Here is an 11,711-nt window from a genome sequence, read left to right on the forward strand (position 1 = left end):
AGTTCCGCTATTGGTTACTTACCGGATATGTGTCTCGGTCATGTCTACATAGTTCTCGAACCCGTAGGGTCCGCACGCTTAACGTTCGATGGTGATTTGTATTATATGAGTTATGTGATTTGGTGACCGAATGTTGTTCGGAGTTCTGGATGAGATCACAGACATGATGAGGAGTCTCGAAATGGTCGAGAGGTAAAGATTCATATATATGACGATAGTATTCGGACACCAGAAGTGTTCTGGGGGTACCGGGTATGTATCGGGTCATCCGAAGGGGTTGCGGCACCCCCCCTGCAAAGATATGGGCCTTATTGGGCCAAGGGCGGGACAGACCAGCCCCTAGTGGGCTGGTGCGCCCCATATATGCCAAATAGGAGGAGAAGGAAGGAGGGGAAGAGAGAAATGAAAGAGGAGGATTCAGCCTCCCCTTCCCTTCTCCCCCTCTCTTTCCTTCCCCCTCCAACACTTTTGGAAAGGGGGGAGGCCGAATTGGACAAGGCCCCCAAGTAGGATTCCTCCTACTTGGGCGCACCCTTGCTGCTCCCCTCCCCCTCCCACCTATATATACGTGGGGAGGGGGCGCCTAGAACACACAACAAACATTATTAGCCGTGTGCGGCGCCCCCCCTCCACAGTTTACGCCTCCGGTCATATTCACGTAGTGCTTAGGCGAAGCCCTGTACTGATTACATCATCATCACCGTCACCACGCCGTCGTGCTGACGAAACTCTCCCTCGGCCTCAGCTGAATCAAGAGTTCGAGGGACGTCACCGAGCTGAACGTGTGCAGATCGCGGAGGTGCCGTGCATTCGGTACTTGATCGGTTGGATCGCGGAGACGTTCGACTACATCAACCGCGTTACTTAACGCTTCCGCTTTCGGTCTACGAGGGTACGTGGACACACTCTCCCGCTCGTTGCTATGCATCACATAGATAGATCTTGCGTGATTGTAGGTAATTGTTTTGAAATACTACGTTCCCCAACACGTCAGCCTTCCGTTGAGCGGCTGGTTGTTCATTTGCCTAACATGAATAGGGTCATATTTGCGGAGACTGATAGTTTAGGAAATGTTCTAGAGAATTTCGACAACTAAAACTATGCTCACTTAGTGGTTTGTTGCTAATCGAAAGCATGTGTCTACTAGGTCTTTAACATACCTTGATTTCCCGAGTGAATGGGTTTGGACTAAAGGTAGTAAGGTGTGAACCAAGCGAAAGGTTAACAAAAAATGGGTAGTAAGATTGGACGTATTTATCATGTTCATCCTGGTACTAGCGAGCTATTCTTCCTTCAGATGTTACTTAAGGTTGTTCCTGGTGCAACTAGCTTTGATGATCTAAGAAGGCATAATATGGCCCGCCAGCAAGTAACTACACAACAAAACGAGTTTACAAGACAAACAATGATTCTTGCAAAGATATGCAACAACTTCTTTGATATATTACCACTTTGCATGTATCCCCAGCGCCCAGACAACGACGATCCCATTATCACATACACAGGCATGCATCCTCCCGTCGGGCGTTTTCAGAAATTTGCAAAATCACTTTATCACTTTATCACAGGCACCAATCTTGCAAGAGGATATACTAGGATGATCTAATCCACCAGCAACTACTTCTAGCTCATTTATGTAGTGTGTTTGTGTTTCTATATACAGTTCTATGCCTACAGTGAACTGTATGTAGTTTGAATAATTGGGTTGCCTCAGAAGTGTGCCACTTTTAATTTGTATCTTTGTATCCCTACATTTGCAAAAAATTCAATAGCTTCATATGTTCGGTTTCTTGAATGTCTCTATGTATTGTTCTGAGATTAAATGAGCATGCACTGATTCACTCTTGAATCAATAGATTGCACGTTTGCGAGTGATCATCGAGCGCAGCGTGTCGCCGCGCGGGTTAGGCTAGTCATATTCTGACTTGACTCTCCTCAAGCTAATAACATGGAAGGTTTAGCAAATGAAAAACTCCAAATTGAAAGAGCTTACCCTAGGCTACTCTCAACTAGAAGTTGTAACTAAGAAGAAATGAATTATGACCTCTTTTGTTCCTTTAGTAAGGTAATGGATAAGCATACTCCATAATGATTGTGAGCTTTGATGTTGATGTATTATATCAAAAACCACCACAAACTAAATCTTCAAATCTCTGGACTCATTCATATAACATATAGAAATATCATTGTCACTTCCATCAATACTCCACCCTGGCTCCATCAATATTTGTAATACAACGTTGCTCCTTATGATATTTAAACTGCCAGTTAGACATTAAATTGCCATACCTCTGAGCTAGTAGGTAGAGAAAAGGACGAATATACAAAGGCGGTTAACACTAACATCTCCTATTTGCTCTATACAAACAAATAAAAAAGGGAATACCAATATGTAAACCTTAGAAATTTCAACGAAAAAATAGACTTAGGATAATTACTATTTTCTAACCAGAGTATGGATGGGCAAAAATAAAAAAGTACGTTAAATGACTATGGTTTTGGTATATGAAAATAGTCTGCGTTGCTACGGTCAGTGTAGCCCCGAAGAGTGTTAATGCTTTGTCATGTGCATATGATGAAACTGCGGATCGCTTGGCTTTCATTGCAACACATCCGGGCTCCTAATAATAAGAAAACATGTTCCTAAATTTTTGATAGATTTAATATGTTGTAGAGTTATCAATAACTAAGCTCTAACAACCAAATGGGTTGCTCGGTTGATCATGTATACATGGCTATGTAAATTGCTACATATAAGCCATACACCACATAGGTTTGCTATAGTGACAGATCAAGACTTGCTAGTCCCAAGGGTATAATCCAAATACATTGGAAGAGGAGGTACAATGTGAATAGCGGGCATAAGCCACAGTCATTCCAACCTTGTTTCTCCTGGTGCTTCAAAGTCCAAACTTGTTTCCAAAGTTTTTTTTTGCAATTAGAGGCTGCTCAAGCTTTTCAAAATAGTGTGGCTGAAGGATATTGACACAACCCCTAGTCAGTTCATAGGCTAAGGCAACAGAGCATGTTCTAGCACATAATTTCCAACATATGGAGTTAGCAGTCTCCAAACAAAGCATGACCCACTGGACTTGCGATAAAAGGGAGAAGAACTAATGTAAGTGGTTGATGTGCCTATTGAAGAAACTGATCTCATCGATGGTAAGAATATTCTTGACGTTACACTTTGGCAAGAGATGTTAAAGACATGAGGACGATCTTTAAGGTGTTGTCCTTAAGCCTTGCGAAGTAAGTTCATATTAATTTAAGCGCACGAGTCTCTATTTTCTTCCATTTTAAATGGTCTTTACTTGGCACAACTGTATATGCTTAGAATTACAACTAAACCTTAGACGTGCTTACATTGTAATATTGAACTACCTTTTGCAATTTTCTCGCAACGTGAAAGAAGTCGCATAGTAATATACTGACATAGCTACATCCTACATTACAACACCATGCTAATCATCAAGTTACAGTGAGCAAAACTAAGCACGAAAATGTGTCATTTGTGTATTTTGAAGAGCAACGTAGAGAGATAAGGTTGTGGTTTTGAGAAGTGGGATCACATGCTAAGACTTTAGTCGCTAAACCAAACTATTTCTTTTTTTTTCATAGTTTATGAATTCTGTCTTTATATGATGCAAATTTAATTCTGCCGAATAATCGAGACCAAAGGCTCAGAATCCAAGCAAACGCATCTTCCAAATTTTGGTCCGGTTCTCTTCTTTCACAAAACCAGCCCGGTCCGCTTTCAAACAACATCGGCGCACTTTACGTTTACGCCTTCCAGTCTCCGACTCGTCCGTGCACCAGTGTCCATTCTGCCGCTGCGGCAACTACCCACGCCACCGCCACCGCCACAGCCATTCCGGCATGGCGAAGCCTACGCGCCACACCCTGACCACGCCGTCCGCCCACCCTCGCGGGATCCCGAAACGCGCGCTCCCGCGACTCGCTGCGGCGCTCTTTTTTGTAACCCTCGTCGGCGTCGCGCTGCCCTTGGCCGTGCTGCACCGCGCCGCCGTCTCGCGGCACTCGCTTGAGGACCCGTGGGGGCGGTACCCGCTTCCTTCGCTCGCCGCAGACGACGAGGAGAGCGCCCAAGGTGATGATCTGGTCAGTCCGCCTCATCCCTCTTGGACCAGTCCCCCCAGTATTCGGCGCGGTAGTTGTATTGTATCCACTGTTAAATCATGAGGAATGCTGGATAATTTGGGCATTTCTGCTTCGCCATGTAGCTACGGGATTACTAATTGCAGTGCGGTGTTTGACTTGGATTATGCTATCCTGTGTCCAGTGATGTACTCTAAACGAGAGTTGTCAGTCCATAATGAAATACTTTGTGGAATCCTTCAAGTGCTTACACAATTACGATGTGCGGTTGCGTCATCTGTGCGTGGTCTTGGAGAATTTGCCTTGGGTTGGAGCAGTTCTGTCCACCTGGACGTCTTAGATGTGATGAGAATAAGATACAGTACACATCAGTTGGTGCACTGCAGTCTATTTCTTTAACTTCCGAGTCACTTTCACTGAAAGCCCAATTAGTATCTATCTTGGGATGACATTAATTTGTAGATAGCTTTTGGAACTTCGCTGAAGAAGTTGATTAATATTTTCTCTTGGACAGTGATCTTATTTTCCTTCTTAGCAATTGGGATGGCGCTGTAATTTGGACATGCCAGAAAGTTCAGACTTCAGAAACGACATAGTAGTGCATCTTACACACTAGCACTTAGTTTCGCTTGCCATGGCTCCCAACTGATTACAGATGTTGATTGTTCACATGAATGCTTACTATATGGTGAATAACATGAGGCTATTCACGTAATAGGAGTATAGGAATACTTGTGAGAAGCAACCGCGATGTTTATTATTTATCATTTGATAACAATCAAGGCTACCTTAAGTTCTATTTTAGCTGCCTGTTTCATCATTTGTTGCCACCTATGTACTTCTTTAGAAGACCCATATTTCTTTTCATGTTTAATCTGCTGGGTTATGCATATTTATGCTTAATCAGATAGCTTCTTCAGTTTACTTATTGGTCTTCAATTAATATCCATCCTTTCTAGGACAGTGAGGATCTCGAACTTGACCGAGTTTTGCAGAAGGCTTCAATGAAGGACAACACAGTTATATTGACTACACTTAATGCTGCATGGGCTTCTCCTGGCTCGGTGATAGATCTATTTGTTGATAGTTTTCGCTCTGGTGTTAGAACAAGTTCACTCTTGAACCATCTAGTCATTATAGCGTTTGATGGGGATGCGTACAGACAATGTGCCAAGATCCACCACTATTGCTTTGCTCTTGGAACTGAAGGTGTGGATTTTTCTGAAGAGAAGAGGTTCTTGACTTCTGGGTATCTGGAGATGATGTGGAAAAGACTAGATTTCTTGCGGCTGGTTCTTGAAAAGGGCTACAGCTTCATATTCTCGGTAAATTACTCAGTCATCTTGACCTTTTTTACAGAGATAGATTCAGCCTTGTTGCCCATGATGGAGTATAGTGATCTTTTTCCTTCTGTGAAACACGCTTGTCAGGTTTAGTTCATCTATCTTTCATTTTCATTACATTTCAGGATGCAGACATAATGTGGTTTCGCAATCCATTTCCTCACTTCTATCCTAATGGTGACCTTCAGATTGCTTGCGACCACTATGTTGGGAATGCAACAGACTTGAGAAACATTGCTAATGGAGGCTTCAATTATGTGAAATCGAATGAACGGACCATAGAGTTCTACAGTTTCTGGTACTCATCACGATTGAGATATCCTGGCTACCACGATCAGGATGTCTTCAATGCTATTAAGCATGATCCATATGTCGCAGACATTGGGCTGGAAATTAAGTTTTTAAGTACAGCATACTTTGGTGGATTCTGTGAACCAAGCAGAGATTTAAATAAGGTCTGCACTATGCACGCTAACTGTTGCATCGGTTTGCGGAGCAAGATTCATGATCTAAGGATTATGATGGAAGATTGGAAGAACTATTTGTCACTGCCTCCAAGCTTGAAAAGATTGTTGACATTGTCCTGGAGGGTGCCACAAAATTGCAGGTATTATGTCCAACAGTGACGTGAAGACTGTGTTAGTAAGAAATGTGATTGGATGAAATTTTGTCGGTTCATGTGTTTGCAGCTTTCTAGTCGGCATATTTTTGTTCTGGTAGTGTTGCATCTAATCATTTTAATTGTTTGTTCTGCAGCCTTTCTTCGCTAAACTAATAAAAATCCATGCTTATGGAACACAAAAGGAAATGAGAACAGTGGAGCATGCATAAGGTGTTCTCCACATTTTCATCAAAGAACTAACTGGAAGGTCGGGCTACTAACTTCATTAGTGTTTCCCCCCATACTTTACCAACTTCAATTTGATGTAATTAGAATTTGATGTCGTAGTTAATCGGATATGTGCTGACCTCTGTATGGATGAAACATAACTTCCTTGAATGATCATGTTTATCTTTCGAAAAAGGAACGAGCATGCCTGCTGAGATGAGAGACAGATCACAGAAAACAACTCGTTTTTTCTGTGTATTGTCATCGGGTTTTTATATTAGACATGAAATGATGTATGCGCTTCTCAATATTTTGATTGACTTCAGGTACTTTCTGGCGACCCTCAAATGCAGTTACTTTCCTATTTTGAACTCATGATGCTGGGCATCATCAGTAGTGTTAGTAGTAGACGGCAGCTGTAGTTGTGCCCGGGGTTTGTGTTGGAAAAAGGATGCCATCCAAGCAAATGATTTGCATATATGTATTTTTTGACATGGATTTTCATATTTCTTAGCAAAATTACTTTTTGCATATATTCTATAAATAAATAAAAAAGTTAACATTCTGCCTATACTTGGATCAGTTTTAGTTTTTTTAGGACAAGAACCAGTTTTAGTTTTTTTTAGGACAAGGACCAGTTTTAGTTTTTTTTAGGACAAGGACCAGTTTTAGAGAGAAATTGTTGGAGAGCTCTGTAATATTGGGCTTCCTGGCACGGGCCATACAGCAAAAAGCGTAGGCGGTAGGTCCGCTCAGCTTGTTGTGTATGGGCCGAACTGACAAGTGAGACCAGCCTGCCAGTCTTGCCCATCAATAAACCCCAGAACCCAGGTCCAACCCATCAGACCTCGCCGCACCCTCTTCCCCCGCATTGCCGCCGCCGCCCCCTGCTGCCATGGCGAAATCATCGTCAGCGACGGCGACGGCGTCGGGCACTAAGAAGCGGAAGTCTAAATCCGGGGCCCTCACCCACGAGGAGGTGAAGGCGCTCGGCCTGGAGCTCCTCTCCTCGCGCGCCCACCTCAACCACGCCCCCACCCTCCTCGCGCTCCTCTCCCCCACCGCGCCGCTCAGCATCGCCCTCGAGGCGCTCATCTCGCTCCAGTCCTTCTTCGAGCCCCTGCTCCCCTCCATCCCCTCCGCCTCCGCCGCAGCCGCCGCCACAGGAGGTGCGAGCGATGACCCCGAGCTCGTGTTTGGGGCGTGGCTGCGGCAGCGCTTCGAGGAGTTCGTTGCGGCGCTCGTGGAGCTCAGCGTGTCGCCGGACAGCGACGAGGCGATCAGGGTGAGTTTGGGGCAGTTATAACTATTCATTTGTGTGTTCGGCGATGGTGAATTGGCAAAGTTAGTATACTCCTTTGTTCATGGCAGGAGGTGGCGCTTGATGCGTTCATGGATTTCGTGAAGCTGGGGAAGGACGGGAGCTTCCACTCGGCAATTTACCACAAGTTTCTCCACGCTGTGGTGAGTTTTCCTGCCTAGTAACGTGCTTCCTGCAGCCAGAAGTAGCGTCTAGTGTCTGCTCTTTTATGGGTTTCAAATTATTTTCAGGTTCATGCTACGAATTCAATTGATGATGTTCTAGAGTTGCTTGGGTCCAAGTACGCTAAGTATGCTGATGTTTGGTATGTGGTGACTGGCGACCACTCTTTCAATTATTTCTTGTGTATTTGATTACCAGATCCTTGAAAAACTTGTTTCCCTAAGAACTTCAATTGCATAGAGCTGGCGGTATTGCTAACTTGGTGGAATACCCAAGATATTTTTATAGTATGATTTTGCAATGCACTTATTTTTCTCCAATTTCTCCTGCAGTTTTTTTACTTATACTAGCTTAGATAAGATCGCCAACAGTCTGGGCAGTCAAACCACTGGTAATATCTCTTGCTATGCGTAGTTTGATTTGCCACACGTAACTTCCTACTATGTGGTTAAGTTGCCCTTTTTTTAACCAGGCTCTGGAAAAGATGTCTTGCAGAATGGGGATGACGGGGCTGAAGACAGGTATACTTCGGGTTTTTATGCACGCATATTTTAAATCCTGAACATTGATATAAGCGTGTTAATGCAACTTCGTGAACCAACTAAGATTGTATTGTTGGACATTTCCGTAGGCACACTTTTTTTTCCTACCTTAAGGTCTAAACACATGCTATCCTGTCTACCGATATGTTGCAATTGCGGGCTCACCCAATACTGATCATGTTTTCTTGTAAAAGAACAAGGATAACCTGGAAAGTCAAGCTTTTATAGTTGTACCTTACGATGTTTCAGACTCCAGTTCCGACACCTTGATTATAGACTACTCACATGGTTGCAGGAACATATACTGTGTTTGTTGTTCTCATATCATGCTTGCGTTTCTGCAGTGATACGATTTAGCATTAATGTTGATTGTGTACCATGTTCTACCTTTATCCCTGCAAAGTCATTTGCAGAGTTGCAGTTGGATTATATATGGTGTGAATTGGTCATAATTGTTTGTAGGCTTATTCCATACAAAGCTTTCAAGCGATTGTTTGTAGTATGTTGGTACCTTCAAATTTTGAAGTTCGAACAGCTATTTTAGTTCTGTTTTTTATGCTCTTCTCATTCTTGCTTTAACAGGAGTGCTGTCTGTGTACGCAATGTATACAATATTTTGGTGCATATTCCCGCGTTGGATTTTAAGAAGGAATCAAAGTTTGATATGTGGAGTACTGTTGGTATGTATTTTCTGGCTAATCCTGTAGGAATGATCTTCCTCTAGTCTTCAATAATATTTGTGTTATTTTTAAAAACTTATTATGATCTTCTCCGCCTCTCCCCCCCATTTTCGATTTTCCTTTTTCCTTAAGATTTTGTTAGTTCACTTGCCTCTTATGTATTTACGTTCATTTTTGTTAGTGTGTTTTTGTTCTGACCTTTTGTGTTTGTGAAGGCCTTTCTTCAAAAGGAGAGAAGGACACCTCTGAGGTACTTCCATACACTTTATGAAGTAAAATGCACTCACAAGTTTCTAGTGATTAAGCTTTTGAGTGTTGCAGGGCTCCTCTGCTACGCGTATAAGCAAAAAGTTAAAATTGAAGTTCACCAAAGCATGGCTGGCCTTTCTCAAGCTACCACTTCCACTTGATGTCTACAAGGAGGTAAAGCTATCTTTCGTTATTCTCAATATCTGAGAAGTAATAATTTCTCAATTGCTTCTTCTTGAACTATCTATGAATGATTATATGTGTTGCACCTTAATTTACAAATTGTTGTTTGTGATTTCCTGACTCCTTTTTTCTTGTAAAACTATGACCATGTTTACATGCAGTCTACTATGCAAGGGGAATTTATTATACTACAAGAACTGTGTAGCCACTTAGGATTATGAAATAATCTGTAGTTTACCGTTGTTGTTAAGATAATTGGTTTTATTTCCTAGTTATTATAAAAATGCTTGAATTACCGATGTTAGTTGTGTATCTCGAGTGACAGTTTGTAATCTGCAGGTCCTTGCTACACTTCATCAGAATGTTATTCCTTCAATGTCAAACCCAGCCATCTTGTGGTAGGTTGTTTATGTCCATTTTGTTATTTGTACTTTGTTTGATGTGGTATCTCACACCTTCATAATTGTTTTTCCTGTTGAAGTGATTTCTTGACTACATCATACGACATTGGCGGTGTTATCAGTGTGATGGCCTTAAGTGGTCTATTCATCCTTATGACACAGCATCAGCTTGAATATCCAAAATTCTATGATAAGCTCTATGCATTACTGACTCCTGCTGTGTTCATGGCAAAACATCGGTCAGTGTTCTTGCAAGTAAGTAGCTCTCAGTAAATATAAGTGTAATATTATGGTTACACTATGAATGAATATTGCCATACTTTAGCTTGTATTAAGTTCTATAAACTAAAAGGGGTTTTCGAAGGACTGCCAGTCATCCAAGCTATGGATCCATTTCACGTTAACATTTTCATTCATGATCGTACTAGTGCTGTCTAGCCATGCATACCTTGGCATCTTTTGAATGCTGTTCCAGAGCCAAGTCTAGCAAAGCCAAGTTTTGTTACTTCTGCTTATCAACTACTCCCTCCGTCCCAAAATAAGTGTCTAAGTTAAAGTTGTACTAAATTTGAGACACTTATTTTGGGACGGAGGGAGTATTTGTGAGCGGAATGCTGAGGAATGCATCATGTTGATGTCATGTTTAACCAACAAACGACAAGTTTAGCATGCTGTTTAAAAAGTAATGTACATTATATATTAGATTAGACTTGTTACTTTGTTAGGTTGGTTATAACCATGAATCCTGTAGTCTGCCAAACTTGAATATACCTTAAGGTTATTTGTATGCACGTAAACAATGAGGCTATGTGATGCCACTTCGACATTTCTTTGTAACCCATCTATTTTGCCCAGCCATTGCTTCACCCATTGAAGACAAGTCCATAACAGTAGATGGAAAACAAATATAGATTACAATACTCCTTTAATCTTGTGCAAGTGACAAGCCTGTGGCAGTGAGTGGATCATATCAGCGGATCACTATTAACCATGTTTGAACTCTGAATTATCAATCTTCCAGCCATGAATCTGAATATGATATCAACTCTTATTTCAGGGATTGAACAAACAAACGTCTTTCTTTTGTTGATTATACTTATGAATATGCCAGATTGCAGTTTATTCTTTTTTATTGTTATCTACTCCCTCCGTCCCAAAATAAGTGTCTTGAGCTTAGTACAAGTTTATACTAGAGCTAGTACAAAGTTGAGACACTTATTTTGGGACGGAGGGAGTATTTATTATGACTTTGTGTTTGACTTGTTTTCTTGCAGCTTCTGGATGCTTGTCTGAAATCTTCGTATCTTCAAGCATATCTTGTCGCTTCATTTGCAAAACGATTGAGTAGACTCGCCCTTTCAGTGCCACCAGCTGGAGCTCTTATCATCATTGCTTTAATTCATAATCTGCTGCGGAGGCACCCATCCATTAATTTTTTGGTTCATTGGGTATGTTGCTTGCTATAGCCTTTTAGCCTGCATATATGAGCTCTTGATTGATTCAGTGTGTATATATATCTCTGTGCACCTAATAAACCATGTATTGGTAGCTATGTTGTGTTCCGCAAGAGCCTTTTTGTTTCGTAATTATTTTTGTGCTGTTCCATAAGCTAATTGCAGTGCTTTCGTTTCTCTTTCAGGAAGTCGCTCAGGATGATGGAGAAGCTAGTCTACCTAAGAAGATTGGCGCTGACCCTTTTAACAATGAAGAGACAGACCCTGCAAAGTCTGGCGCAATGCGTAAGTTTCTAATCATATCAAACAGACTTTGTCTTCTCACTTCTTTTTCTTTCAACACTCAATCTGTCGTAAGACAGAAGAGGCAAACAGCTGTTCTGGTATCGCGGATCGGATATAAAAGTTTTATTATTGTGAGCCGTGAGGGC

The 11,711-nt window shown here is 41.9% G+C and overlaps 1 protein-coding gene and 1 pseudogene across 2 annotated transcripts; both read left to right on the top strand.

The window, feature by feature from the left end:
• Nucleotides 1–3,800: 3,800 nt before the first annotated feature.
• Nucleotides 3,801–7,051, top strand: LOC119365618 (uncharacterized protein At4g15970-like). 2 transcript variants are annotated; one of them, XM_037631263.1, is made up of 4 exons: nucleotides 3,801–4,119; nucleotides 5,076–5,441; nucleotides 5,648–6,066; nucleotides 6,216–7,051. In XM_037631263.1, exons 1-4 carry the CDS (start codon nucleotides 3,877–3,879, stop codon nucleotides 6,232–6,234), a joined length of 1,047 nt encoding a protein of 348 aa, XP_037487160.1. In that variant the 5' UTR covers nucleotides 3,801–3,876; the 3' UTR covers nucleotides 6,235–7,051. The 2 variants fall into 2 exon arrangements, with proteins under 2 accessions (XP_037487160.1, XP_037487159.1); XM_037631262.1 differs by having other exon boundaries at nucleotides 3,802–4,119; nucleotides 5,585–6,066.
• Nucleotides 7,052–7,121: 70 nt separating this feature from the next.
• Nucleotides 7,122–11,711, top strand: part of LOC119365619 — a 12,130-nt pseudogene continuing 7,540 nt past the window's right edge.

This window comes from Triticum dicoccoides, chromosome 2B (genome assembly GCF_002162155.2).
Source record: "Triticum dicoccoides isolate Atlit2015 ecotype Zavitan chromosome 2B, WEW_v2.0, whole genome shotgun sequence".
NCBI lineage: Eukaryota > Viridiplantae > Streptophyta > Magnoliopsida > Poales > Poaceae > Triticum > Triticum dicoccoides.